This window comes from Schistocerca americana, chromosome 2 (genome assembly GCF_021461395.2).
Source record: "Schistocerca americana isolate TAMUIC-IGC-003095 chromosome 2, iqSchAmer2.1, whole genome shotgun sequence".
In the NCBI taxonomy this organism is placed as follows: Eukaryota; Metazoa; Arthropoda; class Insecta; order Orthoptera; family Acrididae; genus Schistocerca; species Schistocerca americana.
The window spans coordinates 841,298,238-841,321,371 of NC_060120.1; the positions used below are offsets into that span (position 1 = coordinate 841,298,238).

The following is a 23,134-nucleotide window of genomic DNA, read 5'->3' on the forward strand; positions in this document are numbered from 1 at the left end:
AAGCAATTTCCTAGGCACTACCACATTCAGCATAAAACATACTTTCGGGGTATTCAGGAAGCCCACAGCCACAAGCACAACCATTCACAAACATTCCAGTCACCAACAGACAAACAAACTTTCAAGTTTTAGGTACATGATACACAAGCTTAACATAACCCCACAGGACAAAATCAGTTACACACAGGAACTAAATGCGATACACCAGATAGCGAGAGAGAATGGGCACAACACACAAATAATAAACAAACTGAGCAATAAAATAAAAGCAGCAAATCGAAAAACAACAAACTAAGAACAAATTACCATCAACAACAAAGATCCAGGAACACCAATACAGGATAAACACTGGGTACCATAAACACCTTACAAGGAACAGTTGCATAAACTGACATGCAGCAATAAAACGTCCACAGGTTCTGGAACATTCTGAAGAAACAAGACTACAAATGTCATACCACACAACACAGTACAGAAAAACCTAAACACCTTCATATACATACGTACATTAATACTTGTTCCATAGATCATGAAACAACATTCTGTAATGATGTGGGATGTGTCACTTTAACATATGTTTTCTTTACACGAAATAATTCATTTTTTTACAGTTACTACTTCATGTCTAGAAATTCATCTACTGAGTAGAAGAATTTGTCATTCAGAAATTCTTTTAATTTGTTTTTAAATTTTGGTTGGTTATCTGTCAGACTTTTAATGCTATTTGTCAAATGACCAAAGATTTTTGTGGCAGCATAATTCGTTCCTTTCTGTACTAAAGGCAGATTTAAAACAGAATAGTGAAGATCATCGTTCCTTCTAGTGTTGTAGCTATGTACTTTGCTGTTATTTTTCATAATACAAAAATATTTTTCATAATACAAAAATATTTTTCATAATACAAAATAAACGTAAAGCAAAAGAAAGAGATATATGATTTGGAACATAGAATACTCGTAGGTCATATAAAACAAGAGCCTCAATCGGTCTAGTCAAGGGGGTCGAAAGATACAGGATGGATTTAGTTGCTTTAGAGGAAGTTAGATGGGAGGATGCTGCTACCCTTGAACTCGACAAGTGTGTAGTGTTTAATGGAAGCTGTACTTCTGGACGCAAATTAGGTATGGGATTTTGTGTGAGTAAGGCAGTAGCTGCTAATATATCTGAGTTTTCATCAGTGGCCCACTGAATACCAGTGTCAAGAATAGACACTAAGAGATACACAATATCGTTTGTGAACTGCCATGTGTCGACAGAAGAAAGCACACCCCAACTGAAAGACGAATACTGTGCAGAGTTTGAAGTAATGGTGACTGTCATTCCGAATAGCAATTATAAAGTCCTAAAGGCCGTTGTGAATGCAAACTTGTGAAGAGAAGGGCTATTCCATTCAACAGCTTGAAGACACAGTTTACATGAACTCAGCAACGACAATGCATCAGATTCATCACCTTTGCAACATCGAAAGGGATGTTCATCGGCAGCACAGATTTCCAGCGGAAGGATATACACAAAGGAACTTGGGTGTTACCAGATGGTAAAACAATTAAACAGATTGGTCACATTGTCATTGACAACAACCCAAAAAAACTGTGGGATGGATGTAAAGACAGGACGGGGTGCGGCGCGCGGGACCGACCATATCCTAATAAATAGCTGGCTACAAGTACAACCCAAAGCCAGAGTCCGAATCAACCTTAAAAAGTAGTACACTGCCACATCAATACGCTCAAAGACAATACAAGGAAATATGAATTGTAGCTCAGTAAACGTTTTGAAATTCTACAGGATAAGTATCCACAAAAGAATGCAGAAGAACTATGGAAAGAAGTAAGGAATTCTGTAAATGAGGTCCATATGTAGTCATCAAGAAGCACATCAGGGACAACAAGATTTGGCTGGGAAAGAAAGCTGTAAGGAATCAGCCGAAAGACGAGAAACTAAGGAGAGGTGGCCACGAGGCGCAAATTCTACACAACGCAGAACAAAGTTAAAAGAAGTATGGATAACTACCTAAGCAAACGTAAGGAGAAGAAAGAGAATTACGTCAAAGGAAAGATAGAACCGGGTCCTCAAGATTTCTTGCGAAAAGAGACTCAAAAGCTGTACCATAATGTTAACTTCTTCAAAGAGGAATACCAGAGCAACCAAAAGATCGTGAAAGATAATGAAAGGACTGTAATCAACATTGAGTTCAACAATGATGAAAGATGGAAACAATATTTGGTAGATTTAAATTATCCACCATCTACAATGGATGAAATGAAGAATCGGATAACGAAGCTGAAGAAGAACAAAAGCCCAGGAGAAGAGGAATTTTTTCACAAAATTGACAACACAAAGCTCTATTCGGTTCTTTTATTGTACTGGCGGTTTCGGCTACAAACCATCATTTGGTACCGAAAACGATAATACAAGAAAAGAACCAAACATAACTTTGTGTTATGAGTATTGTGAAACATATTTGCGTTGCTGACAACCGGCGCCTATTTATATGTGGCTGTGCGCCTCTGTTTTGCTAATGCGCTGCTCCGAGTCATGTATTCATAACACCTGGGTTGGGCCAGTGGGCCCCTTCTGCCTGTAACTTGCGCCATGCCAACCTCTGCGTTTACTCTTTTCAACAGGTCTACAGCCCTGAGTCCTCCATTCTACTTCACAATCTCTGGTGGTGTAACTTACTGTCAACAGGCCCACGCCTAGCTGTAACTTGTGTGCTCCATAATACTGCACTGATACTAACCTTTTCCCATCTTAAACGGTGGTGCCACTACATTATTCCCCCCTTTGGAAAGACCCGGTCCCTGGGACGTCCTCTAACTACTCTTTAACTTGTTTGGGTCAGCATGTACTTACGACATATTTACTGCTACTATAAGAAAACTTAGATGTGGTCTAGTCATCTTAAAACACGTGACATGAGACAAAACATAAAAATTCTTTACTGGATGACCACTCCACTTGATCAACCCCTTACCTACCCGTCTTATGCCCTCAATATCGAAACCACTGGGATTTGGACTATCGTCGGTTCCCTCTTGGAACTGGCTCTCCGTCTGATTGGAATGAAAACAACACACAACAAAGTTAAGGCTGCAATGGCACTTGGCACAGAGGTGCTCAAAACGATCGTTACTTGTCGTTGCGCGGCGCGGGATTAGCCGAGCGGTCTCAGGCACTGCAGTCATAGACTGTAAGGCTGGTCCCGGCGGGGGTTCGAGTCCTCCCTCGGGCATGGGTGTGTGTGTTTGTCCTTGGGATAATTTAGGTTAAGTAGTGTGTAAGCTTAGGGGCTGATGACCTTAGCAGTTAAGTCCCATAAGATTTCACACACGCACTTGTCGTTGCCTTTGCCTATATTGAGCGACATGCTGCACAAGCTGTTCGGGTGATATGCGCCCCTCTTGCTCTGAAACTAACTGGTATACGGATCTCAACAGACCTGACTCCAAAGTTTGATTTAACAAGGTCAGATTCTGCCTTGGTAAAACTCCAAAGTTGCTGCTGGCCAGTACAGCTGTGGCTGTGTAACATTCAATTGTGGGACTTCTGAAATTGATGCTGGCAGGTGGAAGGTTGGTCTTATTATGTTACACGCAGTTCCATTGATTAAAATTCTGCTCCCCTCGAGCTCTATACGTTTCGCTTCAGCAAATACTCCCTGCTCAAAACAACTTGCTACTACCATTAATATTCCGTAGGTGGAGAAGATCCAATGCATCTCGACTTGTTACAAGCTCAATTTTGGCTCCATGATGTCCCTTGGACAGTCTATTTCTTCCCTTCTGGCTAAAAATAACTGCACTGTGCATGTGTCCGGATTGGTTGTTATCACCCTGGCTGGACATACCATTTCCTTCCCTCTATGGCAGCTCCGTAATTCCTCCCTTGTCATCTCGGCATACCAGCTGTTAACTGCCATGATCCACAATACCTCATCAGTTTTTTGCTTCTACCAACTTGCTCAATACTCCCCTTTTCAGTGACCTGAGAACATGGATCACAATCACCCTTCCTCCCTCTTCAAAAAGACTGCTGTTCCTAGCAGGCTCACAACACTCGAAAATACATACAACATATGAATATACAATGCCTAATTAATCTATGCAAAGCCAATGTTACATAACAAGAAAACAAAAAACTACAAATACACCACTACTTTCATTGTCGCAAAGCATACGGTACATCATGCTGTACTCAATCTTCCTGGTTTTCTCTGAGATGAACACCTCTCTTTCTTCCTCCTCCCCTTCTGTGACATGCCTGGAATCACATCGGGACAACCCTTAAATGGCCGCAACCACCCAGTGTGTACTTTTGTTGTTGTAGTTGGCAGCTGAAGCTTAACATTAACGGAGAATGTGGTTTCTACTACTTGGTATGGCCCTTGATACCTCATGACGAACTTCTTCGTTTTCCCTTTTTGCTTATAGGGGCTGGATAACATTACCCATCGCACTACTCTATACTGTGGTAAACTTTCTTTCCGCTTCACTTCATCTTCCTGCCTTTCCAAAACCTTTGTATTTGCATTTTGTACCCGTTTCCAAACATCCTGAATCGTTCTCACGAATTGACGTGCAGATTCACTGGTCCTTCCGTTCTGTAGCTTCACTAAATCGAATGGTGACAGCATTTTTCGCCCATACACTACCTCATATGGAGACAAACTGGTATTGGTATGGACTTTTGCATTGTATGCACATACAATATGCTTCAAATACTCGTCCCACAGATGGTGATGAGAATCCACATAAAAACTCAGCATCTTCCCAATTGCTCTGTGTACCCGTTCTGTCCTTCCATTCACCTGTGGATGTAAAGCGCTCGTCCTCAACTTCGTTACATTCAACGGTTTTCACAGTTCCTTCATTAAATCCGACATGAAAATGGTACCTTTGTCAGTAATTACTGTCTCTGGTACACCAAATTTCAAAATCCAGCTATTTACAAATGCTTCCACGACCATTGCTGTCTGTTGATTTGGTATAGCCGCCATCTCCACATACCTCGAAAATTGGTCCATTACTGTCAGAACGAATCTGTTCCACGATGGTGTTCGACTGTAAGGTCCTAAGACATCAATTCCCAACATAGAAAATGGACATGTCGCTTATGGCAATCGTTGTAGCTGTATCTGTTTCCGATTCAAATCTGCTCTCTGTGCACATGGTATACAATTCTTCACATACTGATCCACATTCACTTTCCTACCTCTCCACCAATACCTCTCCACCACTCTCCTATCCGTAGCTCTACACCTGCCATGACCAGATAACACGTGATCATGTGCTTCCTTTAAAACCTCATCTCTCAGTTTCGCTGGCACTACTACCCTTGGTCCTAACTTCGTTTCCCTGCACAGAAGACTGTCGTACATGTTAAGTTGTGGCTTGTAACAACACCAACGCTATACTATTGTACATATAATAATTTTTTCTTCTGATTTTCGATAAATTAGTGTAATCGATGTTCTGATTTCATTTCTTTTTTGTTTCATGCCATTATGTTAAAGGAACTGTAAACAATTTTCGATGTGAATATTAATGTTTATGTCAAATGTTTAAGCAATATTATAACAGAATTGAAATGTAAGAAACGTTGAAACTATTGTAAGATGTCAAAGTTGTAATTGTGCGTCTGGTCCATACGTAGGCAATGTATAAGGATATGTGGAGTGCAAAACCTTAGGTGAATACCCTGTCTGTAGGGGAGCGGTAAAAGGTGGATGGCAGGCGAGCGCGGGAAAATGCACACGGGCGCGGCACGGCATAACGGGCTCAGCAGTAGTAGTCGGAGTTGGGCATTGGTCTGAGTAACAACGTTCTGGATCGAAGAGGCTCTCCTGGAAAACGTGATTTCGTTGAGCCTCGGATGTGCCGTTTCCGACGCCTGTACAGCATGGCAATATTCCATAGGCACTAAATGGAAAACTATTGCGACGCTAAGAAGAAGTAAAGTGCCGATACATCAAGAGCTATAGCTGTGATTGTATGTGTGCTCTGCGCCTCACCATCTCGCCGCCCGCCAACCGCCGCATCGATACGAACGGGTTGAAACTTTTAGTACTGTATTCGTGTGGTCCAGTGTTACTTTTGTTTCTGACTGTTCAATAACTACTTAACTTTTACCAGAACTGTCCTATCATTTAATTATCCTCATCACTAACCTAGACAGGGTCCTTTCAACATGTTGTGCAATCCGAGTGTTCCGAAATGAAGATTTAAAGTTTATGTTAATAATAATTACCTGCAGACCTATCTATGTTTGAATGATGTTTAAAGAACTTTGTTGTTAATGAATCAATAAGTAAAGAACAAAGGTCTGACAAAGTTGGAAGATAATGTTGAAATTGGTTTAGCAATGAAGTTTAGTTAATTTGAGACAAAAATAATGGTAGTTAAATGAGCAATAAATAAGACAAAAAAGAGTAGTAACTCATATATTGGAAATCTTGAGTGCTTAACGACTTCGATAATCAAAAATTTCAGTACAGTGATCATAACAGTTTCAGGGTCCCCCCCCCCCCCCCCCCCCTTTTTCTTTTCTATTCATTTAAATTCTGAAGTGTACTGAACTGATTTGACCAGCAAAGCTAAAGTCAATATAAAACCAAAATTTATTAGTGTTTTACCTTTTTCAAACTTGACATTGTATGTGTGTTTCGAAAGCGCTATTTCTAGGGTAACCTATGCCCGATTTTAATCAGATCAATAGACTGTACGAAGTTTGTAGTAAACATTATAGTGTATTGTTGTGTATTTATGGCTTGTTCATATTAGTACAGAAAGTGAAATTATTAGTTCAGTAGATTTTCTGGTTCTAAAATTTACCATATTATGCAGTGTTATTACGTGTTGTTTTGCATACACGTACTCCAACTTGTACAGGGAAGAAACTCATTTAATGCCTAATTAGGCTGGCGACCGTTTTATTAACAAATTGGTAGCATATGCTGTGTTGTTTCTTGCCCGTCCTAACGTGTAGTTGCACTTCAGACTTGCTTGACGTATCATTGTTGTTACTGAGTGGGTGAAAGTCTGATTTCACTAAGCCTCACAGCGCACCTAGCGAGTCTAGTGGACGGATCCTTCAACCCCAACAACCACTTCAACGCAGCATGATGTCACTACCCAAAATCTTCTCCCACATAAATAACATTTAAAATACGTGATTCCATAGATTACACTAAGCATCTCCCTATCTGTTGTTGAGTAATTCCTCTCTGCTGCATTCAACTGCCTAGATGCATAGGTTACAGGATGTTCTTTCCCATCAATTTCCTGACTAAGAACGCACCCTAATGCTTGATTCGATGCATCACATGCTGCTATAAACTCCTTTTCAAAATCTGGAAACACAAGAACCAGACTTGATGTTAACACTTCTTTCCATTTTTCAAACGCTTTCTGACGCTCTTCTGTCCACTCAAATTTCACACCCTTCCATAAAAATAGCGTCAATGGCTGTGCTAAATCTGCAAAACCCTTCACGAACTTCCGCTAGAAACTTGAAATTCCGAAGAATGATTGCACTTCCTTAGCTGTTTTTGGCTCCCAAAAATCCCTTACAGGCTGTACCAACCTTGAATCTGTTCACACTCCGTCCTTACTGATAATATGACCTAAATAATTCACTTCTCCCAACGCAAAGTGACACTTCTCCAGGCTCAACGTCAAACGAGCTGCTCTTAAGCTCATAAAGACTTCCTTTAACCGCTGTCTATGTTGCTCCATACTACTTGAAAACACTATAATGTCATCCAAATAGACAAGACACTGTCAAGGTTTCAAACCCATCAACACACTGTCTAGCAACCTCTGGAGCGTTGCTACAGCGTTTGTCAAACCTAATGGCACTCTGATGTACTGGTAATGTCCTCCTGGAGTAGAGAAGGCAGTTTTTGGACGATCCTCTGGAGCCACTTCCAACTGATGATAACCAGTTGTCAAATCCATCGTAGAAAAGTTCTGGCACTGTCCTAAGTGATCCAAGTCTCCGATATGTTTGGAATGGAGTATGTATCCGTTACTGTCTTATTATTGTGGTATCGGTAGTCACAACAGAACCTGTATTTCTTAGTTCCATCCACAAATTTTTTAGGCGCAACGACAATGCCCCCTCCCCAGCAACTATTAGTATGCTCTATAATACCGTCCACAATCGGCTGCAAATACCTCGGTATTCTGTATGGTTTATGGTAAACAGGTGCTTCGTTCCCTTTCGGTATCCCATGTTGAACTAATGGAGTTGCTGGTAACGGCTCTTCCGGGAAAAACAAATTCTTAAATTTCCACAACAATTCTTCCATTTGCTCTTTTTCTTCTCCTTTCAAATGCTTAACTTTGTTACGCAATGCAGTTCTATCGGCAGTTAATGGTTGATCGCTACGCCTACCTCTCGAACACCAGTCATTTGGTACATCCAAATTCGCTACTAAAACTTCGCGTCTACAGCGCTAAAATTATCAGTGTTCACGGGGCTACTCGCCCGTCGTTTCCCTCTTGTATGCGTGCAATACTACATTTCACAAAACAACCTAATGGATCCAAAAATTAATTATCCTCCAACGTTTCAACAACACATACCGTACCCACAGTTATATCTGACTCTACACTTACCCATAGCGACTTCCCGGTGCCACTAGATACACACTCATGCGAATTAAGCCTTAATGCTAATGTACGCAGTTCAGTTGGTTTGTTCATTGCGTTGAATACCCCTCGCGACAGCTCTCCATTGACAACAGTTTCCCCTATCTGAAATAACATTTCACCAAGTTCCATAGTTCGTAGTCCAAGGTCAATTTTGGCATGATGTTGATGCAAGAAATCTACTCCAAGGAACATATCGTAGCCTTTGCTTACCCATGGTACTACCTCCATGCATGCATCGAATCGGACTTTCCCTATGCGAAAGTCAACTGTCACTAACCCCAAAGGTGTGACCTCCTTATCCCCCACTCCACGCAACTGATAATGCGGTGGGTATAGCTTCCTTTGTCCCATTTAACTCTTAATAGCCACTGACACTTGCGCCCCTGTGTCCAACAAAATCTTAAACTTTTTAGTTCCTATGGATCCTACCACTGAACATCCCACCTCTGCATACGTATTTGTAGCACTGAAATTAAACAGGAGCTCCCTTAGGTGGGTCTTGGGCCCCCTCTGCCGTTTAATGCTCGTCCACCTCCACTAATTCCACTTCTCCATCCTCCACGCTGCTTATTTCCACCACTTCCTCTATTCCTCAGTAACTGGGTACACTGCCTCTGCACGTGTCCTTTACAACCACACTTACAACATTTTATACATGCTGTAAACACTGTTTGCCTGTCACGTACCCTCGTTGCCACGTCTATTTCTTCACATTGGATTGCCAGCTGAATTGCCAAATGTAAATCTTTTGGAGTCCTTTCACTCACTTTCCGCGCCATATGCGACAGTAACCCCCACAAAAATACACCAAGTGCCCTTTGCTCGGCCTCCTGCAACAGAACACCATTCACCTCATCGCACTGACCCAACTTGTAAGTACACTCATTAATTTCTCGTATCCTGTCCGCAAATTTCTCTACCGTCTCCCCTCGCCTCTTCGTCATTGTACTCAACCTCTCCCTGAAGTAACGAGCGCTATTCGGTTTCTTGTACCTCTGTCAAAGCCCCTCCTTCAACTTCTTAAACTGTCCCGCTTTCCTTAAGGCCTCAGAACATGTTTCATATGTCTTTGCTTCACCCGTTAATCTAAGCTTGGCTACATGTAACAACTGTTCATCAGACCAACCATTCATCACAGCTGAAGTTTTCAAGTCCTTTACAAACGAACGCACATCCTCAGATGCCTTGCCAGAAAACAGAATAATCAAGCTCGTGGCTGGATCAATCTCCCGCTGAGGTATCATAGGTAAAAACGGCTGATCTGATGCAGTTTCCCGTTCACTTCTTGATGTTAATTCACTTCCCAACTCCATATTGTCCGCCGTGAATTGTGTTACCTTTTCCAAAAAATATCCGTACCGCTTCTGGTTCCAACTTACCTTGCGTCCCTGACTGTTCCACTGTGTTGCTTTCGTTCCCAGTTAGTCCCATTTCAGCCTATAAAACCCCACAGAAACAAAACATTTAACTACAAAAATAAACTGACTTCTACATCCCAGAATCTTATTTTACGTTTTAGGAGGAGATAAAACATCATACTCAACCCAGTACAGAAGTAATTAAATGCCATGAAAGAAAAAAATCTTACTGCCCCAAACAAAAAACACTTATTCTGACAAACAAAAGTAATATACCTACGCAAAACATATCAAGTGGTCTGCCAGGAGCCATACTCGAAACACAAACAAAAAGGAAAGAAAACGTCCAACACACAAAAAGTAAAATTGGTCAACACTCCACACATTTTGTGAATGTAATGCAGGAGGTGGGCTCGAACCTCGTACTGTGCAGACGACGCCTGCTATTCTGATACCAAATGTAGGTGGATATTGGACGAGGATGGAAACTGTCGGGATGCACTGTATTAAAACTCGCCCCAGATTCCCAAGTGATTTATTATTTTAGCTACAGTGCTCCCATTCCTCTCGGTCTGCATCACGGGGTCCCACAATGCTGCAGACACCACTTCGCTGTCCGTGAAATGGCTTGGCACGGGATGGCTGCCTCAGTGACCCGTGCAATACCCTGCTGTGTGTCGGTCTTGTACGGCCGTGGAGTTGTGACGACATCAGGTCGCGCGGGCAGTCGACTCAGCGGTCTCCGTCCCTATTGACTCAGCGCCACCCGTTGCAAGGCGAACCGCGGTGTGGTTCCTCACTGACGTAGCTAATATCGCAGCGACTACAAGCGCCCGCAATCCGGCGTCCAAATCTGCAGCTCTCGCCTCGAGATGCCTCTGGTGTGTGTTGGGACCCAACAAGACTGCTCACAGTAGCGAGCCGTGGAATGGCCCACCACTGGCTGGCTGCGGACCCTATGTTGGTCTCAGAGGGATGAACCAATGACCTGCTGTGGACTGGAAAGCTGGCGCCCCATCTGCTGCTGCGTCTAGCCAGTGGTGTCACATACCCCGCCATCCAGGAGAGCTGTCAAACTTGAATGCTTTGTTAGTGAAACGGCACCTATTTATACGTGGCTGTGTGCCTCTGTTTTGCTAACGTGCCGCTCTGAGTCATGTACTCATAACACCTGGGTTGGGTCAGTGGGCCCCTTCTACCTGCAACTTGTGCCATGAAAACTGTTGCATTTAATCTTTTCAGTAGGTCTACGGCCCTGTGGCCTCCATTCTGCTTCGCAACAGCTGGTAGCGTAACTTACTGTAAACAGGCCCACACCTGGCTGTAACTCGTACGCTCCAAAATACTGTACCAAAGCGAACCTTTTCCCACCATGACTCATCTCCAGCCACCACTCGCGCCATGAACGCATTCCCTTCCCGAGCATAGCACTGCAGATGAGCAAGACAGTGGGCAATTCCACATGCTTCCTGGTGTGGTTGAAGACTGTGGGGACCCACTGAGCACACACTTTGCACATGTGCAGTCTTTCCTTCATGATGGTCTGAACACTTTCGGCACTCAATTCGACCACGGTGGCTAATGCTTTCAATGTCACTCGGCGGTCCAGGGTAATGAGTGCATCCGCCAGCTGGACGATGTCATCGGTAATACAGTGTGGTGCTCGAGACCGTGCAACATCGGCTAACGACACCCATCCTTCCCTGAAGCGGTTGTGCCACGCCTTGACCCTTGCAAGGGACATGCAGTGTTCACCGTACACTTATTACATTTGTCGATGAATGTCCGTTCCTTCTACTCTTTCCGCTGTCAGAAAATGAACAACACCTCTTTGCTCTTCTTTTGACGCCTCCATGTCACTGTTTGCAATTCGACTGCCAGTGTTGGACGATTGATGCATGCTGCTGCTAGCACTGTACAGTCACAGGACGTGCATGCGTGCCCTCTAGCAACGGGCTGTGAACTTCCAGGCTCTAGTCAGAAACACACCTAATTACAAACGCCATGATATTACCCTCCTGTCACAGGTTTGCGCATTCCAGACTCCGGTTCGTTTCTTTTTGAACACCCCTTATATTTTATTTCCTGCTGCTTTGACTATTTCATCCCTCAAAGCTACCCATTCGTTTTGTAGTGTATTCGTTTCCACTGTTTAAGTCAAGCGTTACCTAATGCTCCCTCGGGAACTCTCAACACGTCTTGGTTCTCTCGATTTATCCACGTCCCATCTCTTTAATTTCCTACATCTCTTCAATTCCTTCAGTTTTAATCCGTATTTCAAAGCCAATAAATTATGGTCAGAATCCAATTGGGCTCCTGGAAACGTATTACACTTTTAATGAGGTTTCAAAATATTTGTCTTACCATCATATAATCAGTATGAAACCTTCCTGTGTATCCACGTCTTTTCCGCATCACTATTAAACCAAGTGCTACAGATGATTAACTTATCCTCTGTGGGAAATTCTATAAAGCGGCTCTCTTTTTCATTCCTTTCCCACAGTTCCTATTCTCCCACCATTTTTCCTTCTCTTCCTTTTCCTACTAAGGAATTAGAGTCACCCATCACAAATTTTCGTCTCCCTTCACTATGTGAATAATTTCTTCAATCGTTTCACACATTCTTTCAGTCTCTTAATCTGTGAAGCTATTTGGGACATAAACTTACACTATCATGGTGTTGCACCGGTACACGGTACAAAATATTCAATCGTGCGACGACAAATCAGACACAAAACAAAGTAAAATGAAAACTGTAAAAACTTTGAAGATGCGCGTGCAATTAGCTGTCATAACGGTAATTTACAATGAAATGAAATAATAATGGTACAAACACACTCTATAAGATAACTGTATAGGATCTTTGTGGTAATTAATTGTTCTTTTACTCACTGGCGAAAGAAACTAAAAAGACCAGCGTTATTACTCACTCTCTGTTCTAGTCTCGAATCTAACGCTCACTACGGCGGCCATTTCGCATTGTAAGTTGTATATTTTAAATAATATATGGTAATTTATGCTGATTGTGCATTTTCTTTCGTTTGCATAGTGACCTTCACGCAGAAATAAAAATATTATTTGTAAGGTTTTCAGCACGTGGAATAAACAACAAGAACGGTCGAACAATCGACCATTTTTGGCAGACATCTTGCGTAGGAATAATTTCATTATAATTTCAAAGCGTTCCGCCATCAACGGACGCTTTAAAAGACTCGTACCATAATTATTAAGGAAAAGAAAGTGAATATATTAATTTATGTCGTATTAAGGTAAAAACTAAGAACATTCAGTTAAGTCCAGCCATTGGCCGCTTCTCGGCAAGGTGAAAATTATTACGTTTAAAAAAGGGAAATACGATCTTTCATTACAAGGTTTCTTTTAATTAAATTTAACTACAGTAAAGATATCATGCAGCAATACTTCAATGTGATAACACGAAATACAATCCCTGAGATTATGTTTACGTGTTTTTTTTTTTTTTTTTTTTTTTTTTTTTTTTTTTTTTTTTTTTTTTTTTTTGGTCAGTATGAACACTCCACGAAGACGTCAGTTTTAACAAATTCTAAAAGCGCCTCACGCAATCCTATATTAACAAGGCGGTGAGTCGTGTGCTGTTAAATAATCAGAGTTCAGAGAACTGTTATACGAAACTACAGATTCGGGTCTCACATATTATCATGATTCTTTCTTGTGTCCGCTCCGCCAAATAATTGCTCGATTCACGATCTTGCCGGGCGTAAATATCAGTAAAGTTAGGCAGTAAGACCGTACACTCCTTTCGTCACATTCATTGTGTACACCGTAAGTATACATGAGACGGTGTCCGGACCTGGGCGATAGCGGTACAGTGGGTATTGGCCTCGTGTCTATCTTGCTTACGGTAACACGTTCACTACATTGTTCCTGGTAGTTTCTCTGCATTCCAATTTTCTTATTCGTGACTAGACCTATTTCTGCATTGCCCATAACTGATTTTTCGTTTATAACTCTGCAGACACCTAACTGAAGCCATGTTCTTCCTCTCACCGCATTTCACTAATTACCACTGTATTCAGCTTCAAACGTTGCATTTACGATTTTAAATCTCTGATTAAGGGATCGAAATTTCCATGCACGGGCCCTTAGAACGCAAGTTCAGTGTTTACTGATGAGAATTTCCTCCTGAGCAGTCCCTGCCCGGAGATCTGAATGGGGTACAGTTTTGCCTGTATAATATTTAACTAAGAGGATTCTATCATTAACCTGTAGAGTAGAGCTGTATGCCATCGGAAAAATAATAATTATAGTTTCAACGTGCTTTCAGCCGTTCTCAATACCAACACAGCAAGGCTATGTTGGTTGATGTCACAGGGCCAAATCATTCGATCATCTAGGCTGTTGCCCTACAACTACTCAAAAGATTGTCGCTGCCTCGCTTAATATTCCATATGTTTGCCCGACCTCTCCAAGGATATCCTTCCACTGTGGTGGTGCTTTATCACGGTTACCTGCGTCATTGGGGCACAGAAGCCATCCCACTGCTGCGAGGTGCACGTTTCATAGCGCATGAGTACCCCTCCTATGTGGTTACACACATCGTACGACTATCTGTATTCTTTAGATACGAAGTCCCCCTACTGTGGTAAGGTCCGCCATTCGTGAGATACGAGATACAACCAGATACTAGTTTCGGATGGATTTACTTCAGACGCTGTAATAATCGTCCGTGTACCGTAAACATATTAGTTGCGTGTACGATCTTGATTAGCTACAGGTGGGCGTGGAGTGGGTTTGAAACGATGTTTAGTAACAAAGGAACAACTGCGTGTGATAGAGGGGTACAAGCTTTGTTTCCATCGAACTCTAAATAGTGAAATTTAACAATGTTTTGCTGTAAAAAGACTTGCAAAGCCTATCTAAATATTGATGTAACAGGTAAGACTCGTGAAGAGACTATTTCTCACAACCATGACCCTGTCGATGTCCAGTCTACGCTCAGGCAAAACGTAAGTAACTCTTCCAAACATAAGGCGGTTGAGCAGTTGTGCGAATGATCAAGCAAAGTTCTTCATTCTGAGATTTCTACTGATGACTTAATTAGCTTGAATAACAAAGATGTCATTCTGATTAGAAAAAAAATGCAGTTAACTCGGCTTCATCCTAAATTGCCAAGGGTCCTATCGGAGTTGGGCGCGATTATATCTCAGTATCTAAATAACTTAGTCTACATCTACATTTATGCTCTGTAAATCACACTTGAGCGCCTGGCAGAGCGTTCATCGAACCACCCTCACAATAGTCTCTGTTATCCCACTCTCTAACACTTACATCTATCCGTGCGAGCTCTGATTTCCCTTACTTTATTATCATGATCGTTTCTTCCTCTGCAGGTCGGCATCAACAAAATATTGTCGTATTCAGAGGAGGAAGATGGTGATTGAAATTTCATGAGAAGATCCCCCCGCAACTAGAAACGCCTGTGTTTCAATGATGTCCACCCCAAATCCTGTATCACGTCCGTGACACTCTCTCCCCTATTTCTTATTAACTACTTTAGATGAAAATTTGTTATTTGTTATTACGATTATAGGTCTAACCACTGTATAAAGCCTGTTGTTATTATAGGGCTAACCACTGGAAAAAATCTGTCATTCTTAAACAGTGTGATACTTTATTTATGGACAGTACTTTTATTATCCTCCCCTCCCTTTTTAAACACCTTTTTGTGGTTCATGGTTCTAACAATTATACATACGTACTGTTACTTTTTACTTTATTGACAAGCAAATCTCGTAGTATGTACATGTCGGCCCTTCAAAAACTAAGTAATTATTTATCAGTAAATTTTTCTTCGTGGGCTGTTTGTATTGACTTTGAGGAGGCTACTCATTCTGCTGTCGTCATTATTTGGCCAAATACATCTATGATAGGACGTCGTTTCCACCTTGACTTGATTCCGCAAAATTCAATCATTCGGTAATGTAAAGAAAGAGGCTAGCCAGGGTAACACTTTACACTTCAGAAAGACTTTTTTCGGGCTTGCTATTGTCTCACCTGGTGAGTTAGGTGATTGTTTCGCAAACGAGGTTATGGCCTTCAACCACACGACAAAGCTGCACGTCAGTTTCCAGATTATCCGTTACAACAGTACATCCAGTAAGAACTTAAATTTGCACCATCACTAGGAACAGAATTCTCCTCTCCTCTGACACCAACGACGAATGCATACTAAAGTATTCGTCTAAAGTTTCATTTACGCTCAAACATATTTCAGATTGGTAGCCATCAGTGAGATACAAGCACCTGCATTCATAATAATGAATAGAATAAACTTGAAAAACATTAGACAAAATAAGAAAGCAGTTGACGAGAAGGAATTTCTTCAACAAAAAATGATACAATTTCGAGAAGGCGAAATAAGTAGGCTATAGTATATCAAAGCCATAGCATACAAATTTCTGGCGTAGATGAAAACAGAAAATCATGTTGTACAAAAAGACTTAGTAAAAAAATGTACCATAAATGTTACAATATTTCGTACAAACATTTTAACATGCCTACGAAATCGTAGTGGATTTGGTGGCTAGGTCTCTGTCTGACTGAGCAGGAAGGAAAATATGCGAGACAGAACTCGGGTATCTCAGTACTCAAGGGGGTACGCAACACGGCTATCTGGTAAATAGCATGGATATGCAAATAAGATTTTTTTTTTTTTTTTTTTTTGCTTCTTCCGTAGCTAGTTCAAATTCTGACACACCCTTCCACTGTGGATGCTCTTACTGTTCAACAATCTGCATCGCTGCGGTACGCAAGGCACGGTAAAGCTCACATTTTTTAAGGTACGAGGCACCCCTCCAATATGGTAGCATTTGCACTACAGCTGTCTGTATTACCGAGACAAAGAAGTCAGTCTACTAGTTATCCGACAGTTCGCAGGGCATGAGATAGAAACTGAAACGAAACTCCGCCAGAACAGGCCGTGAAGGACCCCTGTACCGACCGGCCGCCGTGTCATCCTCAACCCACAGGTGTCACTGAATGCGAATATGGAGGGGGATGTCGTCAGCACATTGCTCTCCCAGCCGTATAACAGTTTACAAGACCGGAGCCGCTGCTTCTCAATGAAGTAGCTGCTCAGTTTGCCTCACAAGAGCTGAGTGCACGTCACTTGCAGACCAAATGGTCACACATCCAAGTGTTAGCCCAGCCCGACAGTGCAAAATTTCGGTGATCAGACGGGAATCGTTGTAACACTTCGTCAAGGCCGTTGGCTGAGGCATGAGATAATCCTCTAATATGGCTGCACTTGTGGTACCACGACCAGTACCGCTGAGGCACGTTTAAGTCCCACTAACGCGGCAAGGCCCACAGTTGGTGGGGTATGAGATACCCCACCTACGCGGTTGCACTTATTGTGTAACTGTCTATATTAATGGGGCATGCAAGCCACCCTAGCGCGGAAAGGTCCACGGTTCTTAAGGCATGAGGAGGTAGTCCTCTGTTGTGGCTGCACTTAAGGTATGAGACAATCTGTATAGATGTACACAAGCGATCTACCGTGGCAAGGTCCGCGGTTTTTATGGGACGAGATACCCCTATGACATGATAACACTTACAGTACAGCTGTCTGTATCTCTGAGGCTCATTAGTCACTCTACCATGGTGAGGTCGACAGTTCGTGAGGTATTAGACATCAATCTGAAGCAGTTGCATTTATGGTTTGACTATCTGTATCGCTGAAGTATGTAAACCACCCTTCCATAGCAAGACCCACGGTTTGTGGAGTATGAGTAGTCCAGTGTGGTAACACGTTTATACATCTATGTGGGAATACCTCCTGTACGACTACCTGTATTGATGGGGTATGCAAGCCACCCTATCAAAATAAGGTCCACAGTTAATGGACAAGAAAAGCCCGTCAGATTTTGTGGTACCTAAGGTATGACTTTCTGTATCGTCCAGGCACGCAGTTCACCCCCCTACCACAGCAAGGTCCACGGTTCACGAGGTATGAGATAGCTACATATTGTGGATGCATTTAAGGTACGACAGTCTGTATCGTGGAAGCACACAAGCCACCCTATTCACGTTGAGGTCGACGGTTCGTGGGACACGAGATACACTTCCGATGTTGTTGCAGCTGCACCGCGGCTATCTGTATCGTAAAGGAACATAAGCAATCTCACCACGGGAAGCTGCGTGGCTCTTGGGGTATAAGAGATGTAAATGTAGGAGCACATAATGAGAGGAGATCCATCTGGGTTGGACTAGGACAGGGGTTGGGATTGGCGTTGGGATAGGATGAGAACAGTAGAGAGGCAGCTTACCGTACCCGGATGTAGAGGCGCGCGTCGTCCGAGGTGACGAGCCGCGGCCGGCCGCAGTCGATGTGCGGCGGGGGCTCCACGAAACGTCGCACCTGCGGGTCCCAGGCCTGCAGCGCCGGGATGCGGCAGCCCGCCGTGTCCACCGCGAAGCTCGCCGCCGACGACTGCGCCGCCAGCCGGCGCTCCTCCTCGCTTTCCACCGCCACCATCCCTGCAACACACACACACCAAGCACTGCCTATGTACGCTGCTGACAACACGGCACAATACTAAACACCATTACAAAAACATTTTCTCTGCCGCAATTACGTCAGAATTTATGTGTGATTTAGTTGATGAGATATGAGCGACATAAATAAACCACTCTAAGACTGCACTACTTTGCCATCGTGACTTGCATCTCTTTATGGAAAACCTCTTTCTCAGTAACGTACTAATCACAGGAAATCACTATGTAATGGAGATGAAAGTAAGCCTTCACTCTCACCCTCCATTTTTATTTTCTTTTATATATATTTGTGGCGCGTGAAGTTCAGAACTCAAATATCAGTCCCCCGCAGCAGCTCGTTGCAGCTCTCAAAAATTTTCGAGCAAATCGACTTTTAAGTTTTGAAGTTTTCCGAGTATCTTTAGGGCCCTAAAGTAAGGTCGATTTTTCGGCAGTCGCTGTGGCTCGGTGGTAGAGTCCTCGTCTGTCAAGTGGCCGGTCTGGTTTCGATTTCCGGCAGATGCAAATTGTTAAACGAATATGCTTGTTCTATGAGCATTTCTGTGCAGTGTAAAATGCATAAAGATCGGAAAAAAATCAGTAGCGCTCGAGACTCGTAATCGCTGGTTCATATCTCATTTCGGTCATTACATTTTTCGTTTTTTTTCGTTCAATTCAATTTATATATAAAATTCATCAAATACACTCTAATTAACAAATACCTAATAGTCATTTTTATGAAAAATGCACGTCTTCTTATTTCAAATTACATATCATACACAAAAATCCAATTTTCATGGTAAATATAAATTCTTAATTACCAATCACTTATAAAAGATTTCTTACGTGACCATTTTTCTGCAAACAGTCACGCAATCTATGCAAATCCACAATGAAAGATCTATTTGATTGAATATTTAACTGACGTCCGCCTTCTTAACTCATTAGTCACCGCCTCTGTCTGCCATTCAGTGTGGCCAGGTTCGATTTCCAGCTGGGTAGGAGATTTTCTCTGCCTGCGGACTGCATGCTGTGTCATCTTCATCTTCATCATTATCGACACGCGAGTTGATAATGTGGCGTCAGCTGAAAAGACTCCCAAATCGGCAGTACAACTTCCCCGCGTGGGAACTCCCGGTCATCAATGCAATTCGATCATTTCATATCATTTAACTGTCACCATGGAATACAATAAACAGCAGTACTAGTGACTGTCAGAAACTCACTAATGCGAACTTACTCTTCTTTTAAGCTTCTTTCGAATTTGTATGCTTTGTAGAAGTGAGAACCGTTGAAAGCATTGTGGATATGGAAATGAGCGTTTGGCGTCATTGGCCGGGAGGTCTCTTGCGGGACAGGTCCGGCCGCCTTGGTGCATGTCTTATTACATTCGACGCCACATTGTGTAACCTGTCCGCCGGATGGGGATTAAATAATGATGAAGACAGCACAACACCCAGTCCCTGAGCGGAGAAAATCCCGACCCAGCCGGGAATCGAACCCGAGCTGTAGGACGGCAATCCGTCACGCTGACTCAGCTATCGGAGCGGACGTTGGAAGCACTGTGAGTGGTGGAAACAGGACGCAGATTACCGCAGACAGTAGAGTCCGCCGCAACCTTTAGAGCTAATTTGCAGATGACCGGCCGAGGGAGATGGTTCAAATGGCTCTGAGCACTATGGGACTCTACATTTTTGGTCATCAGTCCCCTATAACTTAGAACTACTTAAACCTAACTAACCTAAGGACGCCACACACATCCATGCCCGAGGCAGGATTCGAACTTGCGACCGTAGCAGCAGCGCGGTTCGAGACTGAAGCGCCTAGAACCGCTCGGCCACTCCGGCCGGCGCCGAGGGAGAAGCGTGCCGTGCCGGGAGTCAAGCTTTCATCTCAACGAAAGAAGATACGATCTCTGGTTGCGCACGCTGCTGGCGAAACATTTTACAACCTAGGTGTGGAGCGAAGAGGTTCGCTTTTTAGCGGAAGGCACTATAGTGCTCAAATATAGAAAGCTGAATCTTTCTGAAAAAAGCAAAGGACGCCAGAGGACATCTCGAAGACAGACTGGGGTCCCACAGTTTAGGTCTTGGAAACGTAAGAAACCGCTGGAAATACTGACTCTGCAAAAACACAAATGTTTACACAATACAAGAACTGCCATCACTGGCCACGGCAAATAAATTACGGGCTAGAGAGAAACAGCTTATGGGTGACGAAGACCACTACACTGGCCAAAGAGAGAGTGAAGCGACTTTTTTCTGCGGAGGATGGTAAGATGAACATTATTGGTTAACGATCTAGAGGAAGGGATTAGCATTTTTATTGGTTGGCGCCCGGAATATCTGGAGCCCAGCCAATCTGAACTTAGTAAGAGATGCAAAACACAGCAATGCGAGATTTCCTTTTAATTAACATTCCATCAGAAATCATTCAATCTTTGAGAGCCTCCACTGCCAGACTTTTAAACTGAGAGGTGACGACGACTCGGCTGGCCTGCCGCACCGCCTGAGCTAATGCATTGGGGACTTACAAAAATTTCAGGCTGATCCGCATGTACTCTGGCGAGGGCCAGTGTTTTCGCCAACGACTGATTCTGCAATCACTTCAGCCTCCACTTGCAACATTATGGTGAGATCGAGCGGCAACCATGAGACGATGTATAGGGACACCAACCACCAAACCATGAAACTACACTACAGGCCATTAAAATTGCTACACCACAAAGATAACGTGCTACAGACGTGAAATTTAACCGACAGGAAGAAGATGCTGTGATATGCAAATGATTAGCTTTTCAGAGCATTCACAGAAGGTTGGCGCCGGTGGCGACACCTACAACGTGCTGACATGAAGAAAGTTTCCAACCGATTTCTCATACACAAACAGCAGTTGACCGGCGTTGCCTGGTGAAACGTTGTTGTGATGCGTACCATCACGTTTCCGACTTTGATAAAGGTCGGATTGGAGCCTATCGTGATTGCGGTTTATCGTATCGCGACATTGCTGTTCGCGTTGGTCGATATCCAATGACTATTAGCAGAATATGGAATCGGTGGGTTCAGGAGGGTAATACAGAACGCCGTGTTGGATGCCAACGGCCTCGTATCACTAGCAGTGGAGATGACAGGAATCTAAACCGCATGGCTGTAACGGATCGTGCAGCCACGTCTCGATTCCTGAGTCAACAGAAGACAACAACCATCTGCACGAACAGTTCGACGACGTTTGCGGCAGCATGGACTATCAGCTCGGAGACCATGGCTGCGGTTCCCCTGGACACTGCATCACAGACAGGAGCGCCTGCGATGGTGTACTCAACGAAGAACATGGGTGCACGAATGGCAAAACGTCATTTTTTCGGATGAATCGAGGTTCTGTTTACAGCATCATGATGGTCGCATCCGTGTTTGGCAACATCACGGTGAACGCACATTGGAAGCGTGTATTCGTCATCGCCATACTGGCGTATCACCCGGCGTGATGGTAGGGGGTGCCATTGGTTACACGTCTCGGTCACCTCTTGTTCGCATTGACGGCACTTTGAACAGTGGACATTACATTTCAGATGTGTTACGACCTGTTCAAATGGTTCAAATGGCTCTGAGCACTATGGGACTTAACTGCTGTGGTCATCAGTCCCCTAGAACTTAGAGCTACTTAAACCTAACTAACCTAAGGACGTCACACACATCTATGCCCGAGGCAGGATTCGAACCTGCGACCGTGGCGGTCGCGCGTACGCCCTGTGGCTCTAGCCTTCATTCGATCCCTGCGAAACCCTACATTTCAGCAGGATAATGCACGACCACATGTTGCATGTCCTGTACGGGCCTTTCTGGATACAGAAAATGTTCGACTGCTGCCCTGGCCAGCACATTCTCCAGATCTCTCACCAATTGAAAACGTCTGGTCAATGGTGGCCGAGCAACTGGCTCGTCACAATGCGCCAGTCACTACTCTTGATGAACTGTGGTATCGTGTTGAAGCTGCATGGACAGCTGTACCTGTACACGCCATCCGAGCTCTGTTTGACTCAATGCCCAGGCGTATCAAGGCCGTTATTACGGCCAGAGGTGGTTGTTCTGGGTACTGATTTCTCAGGATCTATGCACCCAAATTGCGTGAAAATGTAATCACATGTCAGTTCTAGTGTAATATACTCGTCCAATGAATGCCCGTTTATCATCCTCTTTTCTTCTTGGTGTAGCAATTTTAATGGCCAGTAGCGTATGTTACCACCAAATCATATAAATACGTTACGACCAAACCATATAACCATGTTATTGCTGAACTACAGAACCATGTTACTACTGAACCATGCAACCATGCTACCACTGAACCATGTAACCATGTTACCAGCAAACAATGTAAGCACCAAACCATCGGATGTTCGTACAGTACTACCATCGTGTGTGGCACTGGTGGTGGTGTGACTGACCTGGCAGGATGTGTCGGTGGTAGGCGGTGGGCGCGACGCTGGCCAGGTAGAGCAGCGCGGCGGTGAACGCGAGCCCCAGCCACAGCCAGCAGCGCGCGCGCTTGCCGCCCGCTTTGCGTTCCGGCGCCGCCTGGCCCATCTGCAACACACGCGGCGGTATTGTC

The 23,134-nt window shown here is 43.6% G+C and overlaps 1 protein-coding gene across 3 annotated transcripts in view; it reads right to left on the reverse strand.

Moving 5' to 3' along the window:
• Positions 1-23,134, reverse strand: part of LOC124595590 — a 477,082-nt gene that overhangs the window by 80,491 nt on the left and 373,457 nt on the right. For all 3 annotated transcript variants that reach the window (XM_047134384.1, XM_047134386.1, XM_047134387.1), the window contains 2 exons: positions 22,971-23,109; positions 18,327-18,532 (listed from right to left, as the gene is read on the reverse strand). In XM_047134384.1, coding sequence (XP_046990340.1) covers positions 18,327-18,532; positions 22,971-23,109 — 345 coding nt within the window. The remainder of the gene's footprint in view (positions 1-18,326; positions 18,533-22,970; positions 23,110-23,134) is intronic.